The sequence below is a fragment of the Leptonotus elevatus genome, chromosome 2, assembly GCF_054856555.1.
Source record: "Leptonotus elevatus isolate MCC_2025b chromosome 2, RoL_Lele_1.0, whole genome shotgun sequence".
Lineage (NCBI taxonomy): Eukaryota > Metazoa > Chordata > Actinopteri > Syngnathiformes > Syngnathidae > Leptonotus > Leptonotus elevatus.
In genome coordinates this window covers 14,471,578-14,491,452 of record NC_141240.1, presented here as the reverse complement: position 1 = coordinate 14,491,452, position 19,875 = coordinate 14,471,578, and the positions used below count along the sequence as shown (strand labels likewise).

At 38.9% G+C, this 19,875-nt stretch overlaps 1 protein-coding gene across 1 annotated transcript; it reads right to left on the bottom strand.

The window, feature by feature from the left end:
• Nucleotides 1-1,233: 1,233 nt before the first annotated feature.
• Nucleotides 1,234-19,092, bottom strand: gabrd (gamma-aminobutyric acid type A receptor subunit delta). Its single transcript, XM_086068605.1, has 9 exons — nucleotides 18,670-19,092; nucleotides 9,677-9,792; nucleotides 6,926-6,993; nucleotides 5,497-5,717; nucleotides 4,926-5,008; nucleotides 4,696-4,833; nucleotides 4,116-4,271; nucleotides 3,039-3,250; nucleotides 1,234-2,206 (listed from the first exon to the last, which is right to left on the bottom strand). Exons 1-9 carry the CDS (start codon nucleotides 18,735-18,737, stop codon nucleotides 1,883-1,885), a joined length of 1,386 nt encoding a protein of 461 aa, XP_085924731.1. The 5' UTR covers nucleotides 18,738-19,092; the 3' UTR covers nucleotides 1,234-1,882.
• Between the last annotated feature and the right edge of the window lie 783 nt (nucleotides 19,093-19,875).

Below are 19,875 nucleotides of genomic sequence, written 5' to 3'. Positions count from 1 at the left end.
ATATCGAGAGCACATATTGTGCACTTATGCACGTACAGTATTTTGTCCATGCCTATAATAACGTTTTTGCCATACATCTGGTTAGGAGGTGTGTGGTCCTATCCTGTGTGGCCCCTGGGTAGCACTAATGAAAAATTGTGGGCCTCTGACGCATTCAAGTTGTTCATCCCAGGTGGCATCCAGGCTCAGATTGCTTTCTTCAAATGTAGTGAAGCTGAGATGTTTAAACTTTGCAGTTCCTCAGCAGTTGCAGACCTTGAAATGGTCTGCTGACACCAATCTTATGAAGTGACAGCCACCTCCCAACACCCGTGAGATGAGGAACATGTACTGAAAGTGTTCAAAAAGGTATGTCAAGAATCAGTGTGCGTGTCTCCATCGTAGATTAAAAAAGAAAAAAGAAATAAAAAACCACACTCCTTCATTGTCATTTGTCAAAATGTCATCTCTCCCGGGCCGGAGCAAAGTTATCTCCCTGGGAGAATGTTGGTCAGCAGCTGTCAGTCTCTTACATTACAACCCCTCACCGGCCTCGAAACCTTGCAAAGGCTGGGACATGAGGGCTTTTGTGTTTATTCTGAGACCAGTCAAGACCAAAACTTCCATCCATCTCTTTTGAGAACCACACATTATGTTGAAGGTTACAGAGAGCTGCAGTCCATTGTAAACAAGTGACCTCAGGGGAAAGGATGACTACACTTTGGACTGGTCAGCAGTCAATCACAGGATATGATTTTCTCCATGCCAACATTACACAGACATTCTGTTTTTTTTGTGTCTCTGATGGTTCGTGGTTTTAACTTTCACTTTTGTTTTTGAAGTAATTGGCATATTGTTTACACTTTGCCAACTGTAGGAGCCGAGATTGCACAAAAATTGTGTGCTCCAAGTTTGCTGCTAAAAGAAAAGTGGGCTGTGAATATCGGCAATTCACAGAACTGAAAAAATGCAATCACGGTCCCTCCAGCCGACACAAGAGTCATGCCAAGAGACCATGGCTGTGCATGATTTCCAACTTGAAATAGCATTTTGAATATTCAGATGGATTATATTACAGTATTTTCTTGGCTGCACTGTTCACCAACATAAAATTATTCGGGCAAACATATATGAATGATGTAATACTGCAATGTACAGTATCTGAAAGAAACCTTAGTACCGCAGGTGTCTTTAGTTTTACTAACGGTATTTTGTATTCACAATTCTGGACATGCACGCACACAAAAACCAGGAGTGAAAGAATTTCTTTAATGGCGAGGAAACTGGCAGAACTAGAAAAAGGAGATAAAGACGCTCCAGACAACGTCCAAAATGACAATTTTAATTTGGAAGGAAACAGATGGCGGACCACAACAGTGATAAGGCGCAAAGGGGCAGGACGGCTATGCCGCAGGACGAGAGTGAGAGCGTTATCAGCCATGCAGAGTAGTAGGAACACTTCATCTTGTTGTTGCTGCTCGGGTGGCATGTTGATAACACACGGCCCACTTCAGACTTGGACTTGCAGGTCTAAGCAAACAACAGTTTGCAGGATATACTGCATGTGTGTACGTGTGTTTGTGTGTGGTGGGGTTTACTACTGCAGGTGCACAAGCAGGGTGACATACTTATTAAAGCTGTCCAGGACCATGTGACATTTCATACTTGCATTCCGTGTCTGTCTAGATTTAAAGGTCCCATCTGTCCTTAGGTCACATTTTCTATTACCATTTTCACAGCCTGGAACACGTCATAACCTCTAAAGTTATTTTCGTGTTTCCGGCAGCGTGTTTCAGCTGCAAAATGACTGCCAACATTTATGTGGCACAGTTGCAGCACTTTTGTATATATACAGTCCTTCCTGGATGGAAGCCATCGGCATCCATGTTCTTTTTCTTCCCTTTTACATGGTATATGCCACCCAGTAGATCACATTAACCACAGCGAAGGTAAAAGGAAACACGGCCCTGGCGTAGATATCGATGGTGTCGGCGTCAATGGGCTTACAAACGCACTTGGAACAACACTTCTTCTTCTCCTCCTCACTTTCCCGCATCTGTCTGGACCTCCTCCTGGACTCGGACTCTTCGGAGACGGCCTCCCCCGGGATCTCGCTGCTGGAACGCTGCGAACGGCTGTGGCGGTTGGAAATGACCACGCCCTGGTTCATACCGGTGACAGACAGGGAGAACAGAACCATGGCCTGTTTGCCGTTCTTTACAATGGACTGCAAGGACACAAAGAGATGTTTGTGAGTCATCTCTTAGGAAAAAGACACAATGGTCTGAATCATAGCTGTGAATAATCCTCTGAAGTCATTAAATTCCTAATTCACCCAAAATTGTAAGCAAAAGGTTGCACAAAACTTTTTTTACTTTATTGTTATTTTTCATACCTTAAAATATTGTCTGTTGAGTTAATAAACGAGAGCTTGGAACCGATGACTTCCGACTGGACTTGTTTTGTTTTTTCACATTGTCCATATTATGGACAATTTAAAAACAAAACGTTCTTGAAGACTAAATGTGAATGCATTCAACTAATAAGTTAGACTCAACTATACACCGTGCAAAGTAATGCCACCGCATGCAGCGTCACTTTTAGGCAGTGAGATCATGTGATGCCAATCAGCAAAGAAAGAACATGGAACAGACATGCAGTTAGTTCTAAAAAATAAGGATGAAAAATAATTTGGGGAAAAAAGCACACTGACATTTATATTAGTTCACTTTTTTAGGGCTAAAATTGCAAGCGATCTTATTATATTGTGCATCCAATTGGAAACCTTATGACATGTCTTTTGAGTATAGATGTCGGCGACTCAGTAAGGGAAACAGAATGATAAAAATTCTATTACTCCCTATATAAGAAAATGTTTTATATTCTCTTTATGTGCGACGGAATTCCATGGCAGTGCTGAAGGTCAGTAGCATTGGTTCTTGTCAGCTCTGTGGTTTAAAAGCCAGCGCATGTTTGGAAGGCCTACCCATGACTCATAACATCGGCTTCAGCAGTTAGCGGCCAAGAGGCTAAAAGAAAACGGCGAACGAGTTCCTCACCTCCGAGCCCAGCTTGCTGGCCTTCACCTTGGCTTTCTCCTTGAGTCGGTAGTCAGCATTGTAATGAGCGAACGCATACTCGATTAGCGCAGCGAAAACAAACACGTAGCAGATCCAGAAGTAGACGTCCAGGGCCTTGATGGCTGATGCACGAGGCAGGGAGGAGCGGGCGCTCACCATCAGGGTGGTCATGGTGAGAACGGTTGTGATGCCTGTTGAGACAAATATGTCATGGATATGAGACTCCTGTTTCATGCACAGCTGCTAAGCTTTTCATTCCAATACATATTTATCCCTATAAAGCAAAATGTGTTATATTAAATACAAGACATTTGTATTGTAGTGTAATTGTTTTCCCCATTAAAAACCCTGACGTATAGGATCTGACACATGCATTGCACGGATAATTCATTAGAGGGCAGTATCACCCAGCCTGATGGCGTTTCCAGCAACCTTGCAAGATCGCCCCAACGGAGAAAGGAGAGACACCTACACTTATTAATAGTGGGAAATGTTCGTTCTGATTTTTGGAAATACTAATATGTTTGATATGTCTGTTTATTAGTATATTTTTGACAGTTATAAATGTACGAATTTAAAGCATTGTGACCGGATGTATCAAATATGATACAGACACAAACCAAAGGTCATATGTGAAAATATATTTATTTTTTTTGTTTGTTCAAAAGGACCAATAAATACTCTATGTACAAAGAATCTGAATTTTCTCTCATAATAATAATAGTTTTGGATTTTCCAATATAGTTAATCTTTATTAGATGTTGACGTTTGTTTTTCAAATTCAATTCGTTTTTAAAGCGGGTTTATTAGTTTAGCATTTTCACTTACTCGTTTCAGTTCTTTAACTTTGACCGTTAGACTTGTCTATCAGTACTTGCGTCCATTATAGTAAAATTGGCTTCTGAGTGAATTATTAAACAATGAAAAACTATAATAAACAGCATAAATCACTCACTGTGTATCATACTAGTATGTTATTAAAACTGCCAGTAAATCATTGAATATATAATTTTTTCTTGGTTTTTTTTCTTTTTTCTTGACTTGTCCAATACCAACCTAAGGACACTCGAGCAGGGACTGCTGATTGGCTGATCCAAAAGGACACCCAGGACATGGCAACCAGCAATATGGAAGGCATGTATGACTGGATGATGTACACTCCTCGGTTACGTCTCAGCTGGAAGCGAAGGCTGAGCCTTGGAAATCTTCCCGCTGAGAAGAGAAGGAAAAACAGTGGTTAATTGCTTTTTTTGAAGAGTGTAATTATCAATTATGAAAATGTCTTGTGAGTTGAAATTCAGCTGTTCTTCAGACATGCTGATGTTGGGGAATTTTCCGCCTTGTCGTTTGTGTGTGCTAGTGGAGTCAAAGCTTTAAATTGTGAGACATTAAGAGGTGAATTAAGACTGCCACATCCGCGCTTCACACTGCAGCTGCTATCATCTCCTAATCCTTCCGTGTGGCTCAGCACCAAGCAAACCTTCATGCATTCCTTCTGTGCATAGTATATAACCACAAAAGGGACTCAATCAAAAGAATATCTCGCTTTAAAAGGCGGGAGTCAAAGTACTACAAAATGTATAAACACTTAAAAAAAAAAAAACTGCGCTTTGACTACTTTAAAATGAAGACTCACCAGATTTGAAATTCAGCATCTCCGTGACAAACCGATAGTCTATGATAGTAAACTGTGAGAGTTCCAGTTTGTCCAGGCCGTGAATGTGCTTCTGACTTTCCGACCAGTGGTATACAATATCCTCTGACGAGTAACCGTCTAAACCAGAGCAAAAGATACATATATATTCCAGGCAAAGAGTTTGTATGAAACAATAATGACTAATAATAAGCATTGAATGTGTAGCTTACAGCTTTCCAGATCAAGCATGCACTCCTGTTCATCCATGGGATACTTTGTCAGGTCCATGTCACATGCCACTGTTGAGGTAATTCTAGGAAAGGGGGGAGATAAATCAACCTTGTAGTGTTCAGAACATCCTTGTAATGCTCTTCGGGAATTATTAAATTATTTTTTACCGAATCACTGAATACTGAATGCTACCACAACCATGCATTGCTAGTTTAAAAATAAAATAAAAGAGCCACTCCAACATCAAAACAGTATTTGATTTTCTCAACTCCTCCTGGTGCCTTGCAGGCTGTAGTAAAAACATTATGGAATTCTATGCATCTTTCATGACAGGAGTGCGGTTGAGCAGTACTGCTGCAGAAGCTGCTGGCCCTTCAAGACGAACAAGTTAAAACTTCAGAGGTTGCCATAGAAACTGTGTTTATTCGCCTCTTGTGGCATGAATAATGAGGTGCGGTAACTAGGAGACATCGGTGCACTCACGTTTTCTCAAGTGCAAACATTTGAAAGCTACATAAATAAAACGGCCTCCTTTATCAACTGTTTTCATGGTCAACATTCTGTTCGTACCTGCTGCTGTATAGAATGACACCATTGGGCTGCAGGCGTATCAGTTTGTTCTCCACGGTAACGTCATGGAACCAAGCCGATTTGGCGTTGACGATGAAGGTGTCGGGCAGCCAAAGCTTGTCTACAAAGCGGCTGTCCAATCCTAGCGTCTTGTTGGTGTGGTTGTAGGATAGGCGGTCATCGTGCCAGCTCTGCCGCAGGAACACGGTCATGGTGTAGTCCTGCCAAGAACCGCACACAAACACGGAGGCTCGGTCATGGACGCACATGGACCATGAGGAAGATTTGTCCAAGAAATGTATGAGATTTAACTGTCTTTAAGGAGACTCATTGAATTGCATGCAAACGGAAAATGTCAACGCTACACAATTATTAAGACCCTTTCACCTACGCGCTCAATTTTTTGGGGGGAAATCTATGTTCTGTTATTTGCTTAAATACATTATTTGCTCACCTGTTTGCTATTTTTGTGCTCATGCCAGAGTAATACAAGTTCTGTTAACATCCAATAGCATCTATTTTGAAGTGAATTGAAGTATTGTTTAGACAGTAATAGTGCTTTGTCACCTCACAACTGAGTACACCAAAGATCAAAGGACATTGGCTATTATTTTGTAGTTCTAGATGTCTGTGTAAATAGATTTTCCCAAAACAGATTCAGTAAGATTATTTTCTTATCGTTTTTAGCAGATTTTGGAATGCTTTAGACTGACATAAAGACGGAAGACGAGCTCATTTCACGATAGTAATATCAATATATGTCCCTACTTCACCTGTTCTTTTTACTCATTTATTGAAGTGGTGATAATCATTTTGGAACAAATCTATAATCACTCTTGAACACTCAAAATGTCTGAAAAGTAAGAAATTCCACCTATTTCCTCATTCTGCAAAGCAGAGCAAACCGTGCAGCGTAATTTTTGCCTATATTTAAACATATAGATGTTTTTTTTAAGACACAAAAATGAGTAAAAAATATTCAGGTTAGACACATTTGAGAGAGCTTGTTTTGTCTTTTAGCTTTGTTTATGCCCTTTATTCAGTTTTTTTTAGCCTGTTTTTATTTTATTGTCTTTTAGTTTTTAGCGCCAGTGTTTCCTGGGTGCCTTTCCTCACAAGGTTTCTCTGTGCCCCGCCATGTTTTTATTTTTTATTTTATTTTATTTTAATTGGGGGGGGGGGGTATTTTTGCACATGTAAACATATTTACAATAAAATCAAAGCATGGTATAGATGCAGTTCTTCAAACAGATGTGATTTTTACCGCACAATGTAATAAAGGATATAAAACAACTCAATGTGGCAATGTGGCAAACGTGTCACACTAACGGTTTCCAAGCCCCCAGAGGGATAAATGAGGATTATGAAAATAGCAAATCTGTGATTTATTTTTTTATTTTTGCTGCATAAGGGAAATGCTCAACTTTACCATGTTGGCTTCTGAGATGTGATCAATACTGGCCACTTCGATTGCCATGGCCACGTTCACGGGTGGACCTGCAGGGGGAGACGTGAGAAAAGAAAACACACACACACACTTCTACATCACACATCTATTTTCCTCCCACATCTCCACCACTCCTACGGTGCACAGAGATTAGGCATTATCCAGTTGAACCATGCTAAGTGGCACATCACACCATGGGCCGTCATAAACACCACTGAGCTTTCGTGGGCTCACACAGGGCAAGCTTCTGTTGGCGTTCATGCACACCCACGCATACAGTATAGCTACACGCACACAGACACTCGCACGCGCGCACGCACAGACACACGGTTGGGTTTGCCATATGATTAGCATGGAGAGCGCCTGTAAGCCTTGAGGGCACAAACTAGCGTGGGAGCTCAACGATGCATAACATAGATGCCATTTAGGCTGAACATTATGGAATCATACATGACCGACCGTTCCCCACCGTTCAACACCTTCCTTCCAGAAATTGTTTATGGCAAGTCAAACCCCATTGGCTAGACACTGCATGTATGCTCTGAGGCCATTTATAATGGTGTGATTACTAAGCTGTGCTTGTCAAGGTCATCAGCATAGCATAATATTGTTCCCTTTGCATGCGAGCTTTGCATTCTCAATGTGGATTTACACGTATACAGGATTTTAAAGATCCTGTGAAGTGAATGCAGAGATATGTTTCTAAATACATTATAAATAATTGCTGAAAACATGCAAAGACTATTGTCAGGATATAGCGTGGAACATTTTTAGTTGTCCTGAGTTGGGGGGGGGGGGTGTAAAAGAGCGCTGATGATGTAAATGAAATGATGTAGAGAGTTGCCCCTCGCAGACTATATAAGCACTGAAGCGCCTTTGTTGGTGGATATCTGCCGCTATTGTGACATGCAGTTAGTTAGCTAGCTATATGTTCTCCTTGAAAATGCATCTTCCTTATAGATACTCCGCGGCATGGCCAATTTATAGCGCCATGTTGTCCACCATAAGTGCATGCATGTCATGCAGACAAAGGGAGAAGAGCAAGTGGGGGAGTCTGACTTGACTGCTAGCATGTGGACTGGGGCTTCGGCTTGACATGGACGCTTTAGACCATATCATTGTTGGCCGTGACTGTGAGCAAGCCATGGAGAGAAGGTAGAAGAACAAGGTTTAACAAAAAAAAAAAAATTATATATATATATATATATATAGCCTATATTATATCAGTGCTGGTCCAAAGCCTAAATAAATAGGGGGAAAGGCTGGTGCTAGTCATCTTTCAGAGGACTAAAGGTCTGAATCAATGTCTAGCTTTGATGTATAGTGGCTAGTCCTTTGTTGTATTTAGCACTTTTCCTCATTCGTAATGCAACAATGTGCCCACTGCATCCAGGAAACCAGGCGTCACCTCTACAAAAAATATCACATTAAGTGTGGCACAGAGATCAAAGTGCTTTAGTTTGGGTAATAGTACAGTATGTTTGTATGTAAGCATAAGTTAATGTTATTTATCATATTTTATGAAATTTTGATAGATTTCACAGATGCTTGGTTTTAAACCACTATTGCACAAAACGTTGTTTTTTTCTATTTCAGTGTTGTGGACTTTATTTTCTCTTTCAGTATTTAAGATGGCTGCAAGATCGTCGAGCATTCGCTCATGCCTTGTCTGTTCTACCACTGCCGTGTCCAGCTCTGCTCTTTGTTGTTACTGTTTGTTTATACTTTTACAGAGTTTTACTTTGCCACTTCCGTGTCCTGTCTGCTCATGTGTCCAAATTCTACTCGTCACGTCACACCCAGTTTGCTTCTTTTCTTTCAAGCAGCCTCGATGATGCTGATTAATCAAACTAAAGATAATGACAAACAATATGATCCAGTTCCATATCCCAAAACTTCCAAGCACAACTCTAAATTGCCAAGATATAAATCCTCCAGATTTTATTGCATTTGTAATTTAAGTCACTCTCCAGCAAAATTACAAAAACGGAGTTACCCCTTCCCAGTTCTCATTGGCTCAATTAGAAAAGGCGACCCCCAGTATGGAAAATTTAGGAAGAAGAAGAAGAAGCATTTTCTATGGGAATGGCAGTGGTTCCAATTTATGAGAATTGGTCTTGCAATACACACAATATTCTAGAAAGATGAAGCGGGCAAGCCTTTAATAAAAAGCATTGCTCTTTAAGTTACTCACGACATAAATATGAGGTTCACATATACAGAAATAGGCCATGCAGTGCTAGTCATGAATCACAATCAGAATTCTGACATGGAGTCAAATGGAGTAAATGACTTAAATGAGGGGAATGGCTGCAGTGCAGCACACAACAGACTTGATTCCTGAAAGCACCGCTTAATTTTAGTTTTTGTCTTAATAGTATTGTAATGCTCCATCCATCAGTCTGTATTGAGGACAGGATGCTGCGTGATGATGGTGATTGTGCATACATGCTCCAGATGTCGGCCTTTGCACAACTGAGTTAAGCTGTGAGATTGAGAAATCTATCCGTGTGGTCATTGGATAGGTCACATATTGCAGCCATTCTTAGCAAAGTGCATTTTTCCATTCTCACCAACACTGTATACATCTTATTTTATATTCACTAAGTGTAAGTAATGCATCTCATTGAATAATAATGTCAGTGTATCTAAGGTTAGGTTATGCTAAGGATGGCTGTAAATGTTAGGGGATGAAATGAATCCAATGCCACAAGCAGTAGATCTCATACTCACCTCCTATCCCAGGGCGAAAGTTTCTGGCATAGCCCTTCATGAGCTCGTCCAGATTAGGTAACCAGGATATTTCAATGCCTGTACCTACATAGTCCCCAATGTCACTCAGCATAGCCCTAAAGGAGACAAACAAAGCAGTCTTTAATAGTTGTTCAGTCACCTGTGAAATAGGAGTCGAATATATAAGGTACATTTAAAAGTTGCTTACGATAGAAAAATAAAATAAAATATAGCTGATGTTTTGTTGATATTTTTGACTTTCTGACGCAGAGAGCTCCTTTCAGGATTTCTGGCTGAACTATGCATATACCATATATACAGAATAGTTTTCACAAACTCTGTCTGTCTATACAATATATAGAATGTACACTGTACATATCCATTTGTTTACTCTGTATTTTAAAATAGATTTTTTTTTTGCTTGTTTCCTGTTGTTTTTTATAAATACTTTTAAATTGATATATTTAACTTTACATTTTGTAAGGCACACATTGAAAATTCAACATTTGAACCACATGAAATTGTTTACAAGAGTAAACGTTTTTCCATGATTGTTTTATATATTTATTGGTCCTTATTATCATAATGTAAGAATGCAATGCATAATTTGGTTTCATTAAATATACTGTAGTTGTTCTTCTTTTTTCTTTCATTTTTACTTTCGGACAATCATAGAGACAATTTACAACATTCACTTTTCACATAAAATTATATCCGAAAGAAAAAGGGCTGACAGAATGAAGCCAAAGCTTAATGCTGTATACTTGTTATTAAAGACATGATAAGAAATTATTATAGGATCTAAGTATTTGCTGAATGTGATATATGCCAAAGGTTTAGCTGTTGTACAGTATGGTATTGTGCTTTGTTATTCCATAAAGCCTGGCCTTATATATTAGTTTTCTCAAATAAATTGTCATAATTCAAATCCCATTTAACTGTTTTTCTTTGCAGCATTTTTCACACCTATTTGTCATCCTTTTAGGCACTCGGGGAATTGCTACAGTAGTTCGTGTATGTGTTAGTGTAGTGGGGGATGGGGTAAAGGGCCCTGGAGCCCGTGGAGTGCAGTTGGAGCCCATACAGTACTGTCTAAGTAGGGCATCTTTCACCAGTACAGCTCTAACGCCACAAGGTGGCAGTTTTGCATTTTAAAACAGAAAAGGGACCATGACTCCTGCAAACAAACAGCATACTCTGCATCTTGTTGCACTTGACAGAATGTCAAGTCTCCTCCACCCTGCACATATTCAATAATGAGTTTTCACTCAATGCAAATACCTTTCACCAGGCACAGACTGCCTTTGATAGAGGACAACTTGCAGAAAATAAATGGAAGCGAACATAAGGCTGACATCCATAATGGGCACAGCATAGACATGAAAATAGATGCATAAGGCATTGATTGAAGGCAAAACATTGCAGTGACCTTTGCAAGAAGTTCATAACATTTGTCACATGAAGGTCACCTTCTCAGCATTGCACTTTGTAGCTAGTGTGACTTTCGACTCTTTAAAATGGAAATTTTAATCAATAAATTAAAAAAAAGCATGCAGGGAAAATATTGGACATACTTCATCCACATGGACAGCAACTAAATGGAATTCTTGTCATCATTCCCTCAGTGAGCCGCAACGGTATTTTTAGCTTGGCAATAACTGCCATGTCTGAAATAAATGGGATCATTGTGCAAATTAATTAATCACTGCCTGACTTACGGATTATGTTCACAAAATAGTCACTTCTAAATGTGGAAATGAAGCGTGTTTTCCTTTTTCCTTGACAGGAGATTTTGTTAATACAACAAGGTCAAACAGGCTTCAGTCAGTTCTCTCATGCTAAGATGAGCTTGCAATGAGCAAAAACCTCAGTATGCATTGAACCAGGCTCTTAAGACTCTCATTCTGCAAGTGACAGTCCCTAACCTAATAGGCAAGTTGCCTATTTGAAAGTTTTTGAAAAAGCAAGAAAAAAATAAAACTCAACAAAGAGTCCAGTTGCATCGATTTAACCTTTGTGAATTGAATGACTTTGAATATAGGCAGACATAAAGAACATACCATTTATAATACACACATTGGTATTTTTCATTCATATTGTGAGAGTAAATTTAAAATAACTCAGGCGATTATGCTTTTAAGATAACTATGTATTATAACCCATATTAAATAAGCCAATATAATTTTCCTTTGCTAAACATTTCTTGTGCATCTATAGGCTCGTCATTATTGACACATAATAAAGACAAATTCTAACTTGGTAGAAACCTGGGCTGTCAAAGATTTATTTTGGAATATTAAAAATTGATGGATGGATATTTTAGACTTTACAAACTTTGCTATTTTAAACATTCGCTAAAAATGTCAGTTTGCTATGTACTCAAAAGAATGGAAATCAGGTTTGGGAATTTATCACTCTAAACCCCCCCCCCCCCCCCCCCCCCCCAAGTACAAAAATACTTGGTACAGCAAAGATGGTAAATAGACTGAACTTATACAGCGCTTCCTACACCATATGGTCACCCATTCACAAACACATTCAGAGGCATACAGAGTTTCCTAAAGAGACCATATTCGAGATGGGACAGGAAGTTAAACTGCCTGCCGTTCTCGCCGCATGATATTTTGTAAACAAATACAGTGAAGCCCACCCTGTAGCGAGCAGAAATCATAGCTGGGCATGTTTTGTTTTGTTTTTGCAGTATTGTACTTCAAAACCGGTAACTTATTTGAAACGGCTGCACACAAACATGAACTTAAAGTCCAACTGCTCAAACTCTTACTGTTGCACGTTTCTGCATTGTGAAGTTTTTTTTTTTTAAAGTTACTGTGATACAATTAGTATACTGGCTACTAGGGGTGTGAATTGCCTAGTAGCTTGCAATTCGATCTGTATCACGATTCATAAGTCACGATTCGATTCGATATCGATTAATCCCGATACTAATCTATAAGTCAATTATTATGTTTTGTTTTGTTTTACTCAAATTTAGAAAATACTAATTAATGAATTTGTACATGTACACTGTAAGATTTGTATGAAAATGTACTTCAGCCTTATAAACTGTGGTCCACCGTATTTAACAACCAAACAAATCAATTTTAAGGCTTCATGTTCCATTAATATAACATTCTTCCATGCTTAAAGTGTGAACCCTAACTGTAATTAAGACATTTTGTTGAATATTTCCATTAAAAAATTTATCTTTAAAAATCGATTCGGCTGCATATTAAATCGATACGAGAATTGTGCGCTGTAATATCGCGATATATTGCCAAATTGATTTTTTTTAACACCCCTACTGGCTACAGCAACCATCAAAAGTTTGGAGACACTTACTCATTTAACAGCATGAGAAAGTGTTTTCAAACGTTTTGATTGTTACTGTACAGCTGTCTAAAATGGAATGTATGTGGAAGCTCTTCAAAACACGTGCGGGGTAACACATTTGATTGCTCTCCAGGGGAGGTGCATTAAACATTTGCAGCCCTCCATCCATGACAAAGAATTCAGAGAGTCAACTTCCTCTCTTCCCCTCTTCCTCTCTCTCAAGGACTGGATCTTCACCCGTCTGTGTCAGCCAACATCTTTGGATGAATTTGATGCGCAGTAAAAGCTTTGAGATCTAATTAGATTTAGACAGTGGCACGTCAACACAGAAGCAGGCCCATGATCCTCACTCAGAGACACTCTTTAAATTGAATTGGCTTTAAATTCAGCAATATGCAAATGAACAAATAATCCAATTGCATAAATCTAGATAAAGTCTTTATGAGGCGTTCATGTTGATAAAATCCTACTTCTATGAGTTGGCTGATTGATGAACAATTGATGTTCAATCTGTACATTAATATAAGTGCTGTAATGACATAAAACACATTACAAATGCCGCTTTTGCACTCAAATTGATCTTTTACATGCATTTGATTTGATTTCTTATGCAAAAATGAAATGTATGAAAAGCTCATGTGGAGAGTGTGATAAAAATAGATGACTTTAGACTTTCTTTAGTTTTTCAATAAAAAAAAAAAAGGTTTCACTCATACATCTATGTATACAAAACTAATGGGGCTACTGAAACTTTTTAAATGACGTTCCTCTAGAACTAAACGGGTTGCGGTGAAACTTTATCCATCCATTCGCGCATTTCCGAGAAGCAGGGTTGACCCTGAACTGGTCACCAGGAAATGCAGTAAATCCTGAACTAATAAAAAAATGTCCGCGTAGAAATTGGGCTTTTGATTGAGGAAAAAAATCAACTGCAAAGTGGGATCATATATTTTTTCAATTTGCTCATTATTTCTCCAATGTGCACAAAAATGCTACATAAGTATACAGTAGCTTACTATTAGCTGACTTTGATAATACAGTATGTTTTTTTAGCTCCCTTTTGCTCCTGTACCAATTGTTGTCGTTCTTATTGTAGTTATTATTGTACTGCATTGCCCACATGGACCATGGCATATACGCAGCTTAGCGAGTCCGAAGGTCACCAACTGCGCATCCTTTCCCAGCAGAAAGAGCAGAGTCAGACTTAATCTTGACTTCACGGCTGCATTGGGCGCAATCAAAAAGTAGCAAATGTGTGAGGGATATTTCTAAGTATCCTTACAACCACTATAAATAAGCATCTTGTTATCATGCTTTAGACAATTAAAACGTTTTGAAATGTCAAATATAATTCTATGAGAGTAACATTCAGTAGAGCAGACTTGCACTAAGCCCTAACTATCCTAAATATGTTTGACTGATAAGGTAGGATGTATGTTTCCACTCCTGACCTGTAGGTGGCAGTAATGAGCTTTACACAGGAGGTGCCTTTTGCCACACACAAGCTGTGTCCAGGCGGGGAAAGGACTTTACTGAACGTACTGCCATGCTATTGGCATTCATGAACGAATCAGCATAGAAGAAGAGCGGTAAATGTAGGCTACAAATGTGTGCTCCAAAGCAGCCTTCGCGCAGGGCCCATCTCTATATGGAAACGAAGGTCACATTTAAAGGCAGTATTCGAAGTTCGCGTGAATTTGGACACCGACTTGTGGCGGCGACGCGCCGGAAGTTGCGTCTTGTGACCGAGGACCCAGCCTATGAATTTGGAAACACCTACAAAAGCTGTTTGTTTTTGTTTTTTACTTAGCCCAGCCGCAGACTGTAACATCCAAGTGAAAAATGCTAATTACTTGATCCACATTGTCAAATTTTATGGTTACTACATTGGTTCATGCAACACCACTCGTGAAACTTTTGTAGAAATCTGTCCTTCACGGTTCATGTGATTTTGCCAACTGATTATTTAACAAAACAGTTGACGATGCGTAATGAAAACATTTTACGTGGTGCATTTTGAAGTTTGTTGATAAAATAAACAAGGTAAGTCCAAATTTTTAAGCTCTAGACTATAATTAGGAATTTGGTTGTACTTTGATACTAAACCTTAAATGGATCACAAATTGTTATTCAATGGCACATACGATAACGTAATTATTTTATATAGGACACACATTGACTCCAACGAACTCGTTGCTGGGGGGGAAATGGTGTGTCTGCTTTATGATCTGTTGAATAACTGACAGCATTTTACTAACTGCTCATCCCATGGTTCTCTGTAAGGTCATGCATGACCTGCCAGAGATTGTTATCATCACTGTTAAATTGATGTCTAATCCGATACTATGCGCTTTGCTGTCTCACATTTTTTGCAGTTCTGCCATGTCGTCACAAGAGACGATGAGAAGAAGAAATGCCACCATATGCAGTTCCATAACCAACACAACACCAATCAAAGAAACCTGCACTGTCCTACAGTATGTGGATGATGTAGGCTACTATGAACAATCTCTCCAGATGCTGTTCTCAACCACACTTATTCTTTACATATCTAATAAAAAAGAAAAATCATCTATTATTAGATACAGACTTGCGGTGGTGAATCGAAAGGTGAGTGACAGCTAAGCAGCAAAAAACAACTGTGATGGCAAAAGGTGGCAAAGTTCTAACTTTAGCCACAAGCAACTTTGGTGAAATGGAGCGAGAAAGAGTCATTATTTTCTCAAATGGGTGGGCGGTTGTAGTAATGCGGGCAGGCTGCAACTTTAAGCGTGAGTGTCCGAGAGCAAGAGAGCTGACACACAGCGAGGTGGAAAAAGCACAGCCTACACTTTGCATTGTACTGAGAAGAAAACAATATAGTAACTGGATGGAGAGAGAGAGGGGGGGGGGGTGAACAGTGAAGATCCAAGGAGCTAAAAACAATGTTCTTGCCAAATTCAACTATATTCTTAGGTAGATTTCATTTAAGGCCTTAGACACAATATATTGTTTGACCCTTTGGGGGAATTGCAGTTTGGCCAACTCACAAAAATAAAAATAAAAGCTGCTGTTTTTTTCTTTCTTTCGTTTTTGTGGGCTGGGGTTGCTGGAACAGATTAATGGCATTTTCATCCATTTCAAAGGGGAAAGATGATTTGAGATACAAGTGTTACGAGTGTGGTCATTGAATTACAGTAACACTTATCTCAAGACTCAAGGTACAGCTGTACAATTGAATTACGGTAGTTACCAGAGACCAATCGCATACTGTGTGATTAACAGTGATATGCTTGCCCATCCAACAAGACTGTCCGGGTTTGTATTCAGGATATGTTTTTTTCAAGGCATTACATTTAAATAAAAATAATAAGACATAGGAGTACAGCAGAATTCCCTTATGCTATATATGGTATAATTGGTTGTAACAATGTTCACCATTTACTGTATGTCAATATAACACATTTCAAGCAACCATATAGTATCAAGTAGCAGGTCAAAAGACCATAGGCCATAGTTGCATATGGTGCAAAGTACATAATACAGTACACCTTGGTGTGGTCTATTTTGGTGGCCAGGGTACTTTCAGGTTTATTTCTAAATTGAGTACAAATGTTCAATCAGGTAAAGTTGTGAAACCTCCACTGGGCTACTTATTCGAGAGAGGCTTGTTCTCTTCCATTAACTAATGTTTGACCCCTATTGACCAGGCCCGGATGTGCGAGTGTAAGTGACATTGTAAGCCATCACACACGGATGCACCTGCCCACCTCATTTGGCATTCATCTCCATAACAAACAAGTCACCTCCTCCTATGCATATGTATTATGCATATTGTGTCATTGAGCCCATGACCACTGAAGTAAAGCAGACTGCTGGTGCTTTTGTGCAAATGACTTAAATTAAATGCACTGTACAAATAGCAGTTATGATAAAATATGATGAATATGAAGTATGTAAAATTGAATTGGAATAACTGTGTGTGCGCGCATACGCGTTTTTGCTACATAGCCATATTCCAGGTTTTTACTATCCTAGTGTGGACTATCTGTCCACCACCGTCCTTGTGGGGACATTTTGGTGGTCCCCACTAGTCCAGACCTCTTTTTGAGGGTCAAGACTTGGTTTTAGAGTTGAGATTTGAATTGGGTTTTGGTTGTGGTTAGGGTTAGGCAATCAGTTGTGATGGTTAAGGGGCTAGGAAACGCATTGCGATGAAAGCAAAAATAAATCATGGTCAAACTTTTTCCTCCATTAATGTGACCTTTAACCTATAGAACTCAATTGCAAAAAAAAATACACTCCCATAACATGATAGTGCCACCACTATGCTTCACTGAAGCTATGATGTTCTTTCGGTGATGAACAGTGTTGTGTTTTCGCTACCATTTTTTAATTATGGCCAAAATGTTTAACCTTGGTTTAAAGATTTTGCAAAAACACAGGACATTTTCCAAATGTGGGAAAATGTGTTACAATCAATCCAGTGAAACCTAGGTAGATTTTTTTTATTTTAGCTATAATTTGAAAATGTATACAGGCTTGATGTAAACACAAGACATCATCACCAAAAAAACATATTTGCAGTGAAGCATGGTGGTGATAACATCATGCTGTTTTTGATTCAACGAGAACTGTGGCCTTAATGGGGGGAATTAACAAGAGTTCCAAATATTAGTGAGTCAGTGTAAGAGTAAAGCCTTTAGGCTTCTACTAGAAAGCAAAAACACATCAAGAAAAGCCCACTAGACCATCTGGACTTAATTTGGGCATGTGTGATGATGTGTATTTCTGCTGGTAACGCTGTGAATTTCTCCACTGTGGGATAAATAAAGGTATATCTTATCTTATCTTATCTTATGTACTCCCCCCATCAAAGGTGTTTACAGGTCACATTAATTCTGGAAAAGGTTTTCAAAGGATTTGTCTGTTACTGTACATGAAAAAAAAACTGTAATTTAAAAAGGGGTGTGTAGACTTTTGGTATATTAATCATGTATAGTATGCAAAGAATAACATTGTGTTCATGTATTATGTTTTATGTAGTCATCAATCCACTTTTGATAGTAATAGATGACATAATAATTATAATAATAATAAGAGTAATAGATAATAGAGCTTATGTTAATTTCATTCTGAAATGCTGGTATATATGCTATTACAAAGATGCTGCCTATACTTTATGTTGTATAAAAATATGTATGCATATAAGTATAACATTCTGTGCATGTATCACTATGCACAGTCAAAGTCTCTCCCCATACACATGTGTGTGTTTGTGTGTGTATGTATAGTACATTTTTTGCCACAAACAGTGCTGCTGACTATTTTTGCTGCTGTTTCCATCTACCTCTGCACAATACTATCTATTTATTCATGTAGACCTGCAGCCAAATGAGTGAATTCATATCTAACCCACCCAGGAGAGTGGAAATAATAATTTAAAAAAATAAAAATCAACCCATCCATTTTCAGAACCACTTGTGTTTTTCTAATGCAAAGAATAACAACTCACATTTAAATAAAAATGTTCTCATCGCATATGCAATTCATTGTTTTCTAGTAAGCTGTGTCTAACTTTTCCCACTTATTGCATTATTGGTACACTCTACAACATGCTCTCACAACAATCAGCTCATATATAACTGGACACCTGTAAGAAGTAAATTCAATGCTGTGCTCACCTGGTAAAAAGATCTCTTCCAAGAAGGAGCAGTGCCAGAGTGCTTAGCAGAAAAATTGACAGCTCCATCTTCAAACGTGTTTAAATTAATAATCAGGTGGGGGGGGGGGGGTGAAATAAAAGTTTTTCCTCGGAAAAAAATCGACACTAGGGCTTTTTAAATGTTATTAATTCAAATGATCTCCTCTTGTGATCCAATGATGTAAGGGACAACAAAGTAAAAGTGCTTGTCTTATGGAAATGAAAACGATGGCAAGAGTCATGATTTTGATGATGATGCTGCTGATGACGATGACACCATATTGTCCGAGGGCATACAAGGGGAAAGCGCAAAAGTCCCGCTCCAAACCGCAACGAACCGATCCGACAGCAGCGCAGCGCAGCACAGCCTCCTCCTCCTGTTCTCCAGCACCAGGCTGATAGAGACAAGGCAGAGAGGGAGAGAGAGAGAGAGAGAGAGAGAGAGAGAGAGAGAGAGAGAGAGAGAGCGAAAGAGAGAGCGAGAGAGACTCACTAATCTGTTGTTCTCCCCCGCCTGACTTGGCATCTTAACACCACACTCAATCTGGCCACATAGACACAAATATGGGACGTTAGGATGTTAATACAGTATTATGTAATGTCGTAATACATACACAAATCATCCCCATTAGATCATATGGTGTCTGGCTTTACACCCTTACAACTTAATGCTGTAGATGGCTGGATGTTCATAAATGACTAGTCAGGAGTCAGGATATACTGTAGCCAGCTCTACTGGACACAAAACTGGTCCTTGTACGCTCTTTAATAACGATTTGAATTTGAATTGTATTCGGACATCATTATAATTGTATACAGTACTCAACTCTTGAGTAGTTACATAAAAGTAATTTTCAATTTTTCTAATTTATAAGATAGTACTGATTGTAAAATGGCCACGAAAGGGCAGCCGATACTGGTATCGGCCAACATCGCGAGTGCCGATACCATTGGTATTCACCCAGCCTTACCCCTTTTTAGTCCAGAGAAAAAGTGTCCAGTAGTATGCATTTTACATTTATTACAGTGTGCACATTCAAATGACAAAGTGCAGCGTTTGAAAAAAAATAAAAAATTAATTGTGCAAATTGTGACACGATACACGTTTTCCTTTAGCCTTCCTCTTTTTTTTCTTCTTCTCTTTTGGAGCACATATAAATATGCAATCCAGTTTGTGTATTTTTGT

Bases quoted from the DNA above. Each gene is read 5' to 3' on its own strand.
- gabrd (XM_086068605.1), bottom strand. From the start codon at position 18,737: ATGGAGCTGTCAATTTTTCTGCTAAGCACTCTGGCACTGCTCCTTCTT. The intron at 5,718-6,925 runs GTAAAGTTGAGC...GGTTCTTGGCAG, and splicing joins ACATCTCAGAAGCCAACATG to GACTACACCATGACCGTGTT. The intron at 4,272-4,695 runs GTGAGTCTTCAT...TTCTCTTCTCAG, and splicing joins GATGCTGAATTTCAAATCTG to CGGGAAGATTTCCAAGGCTC.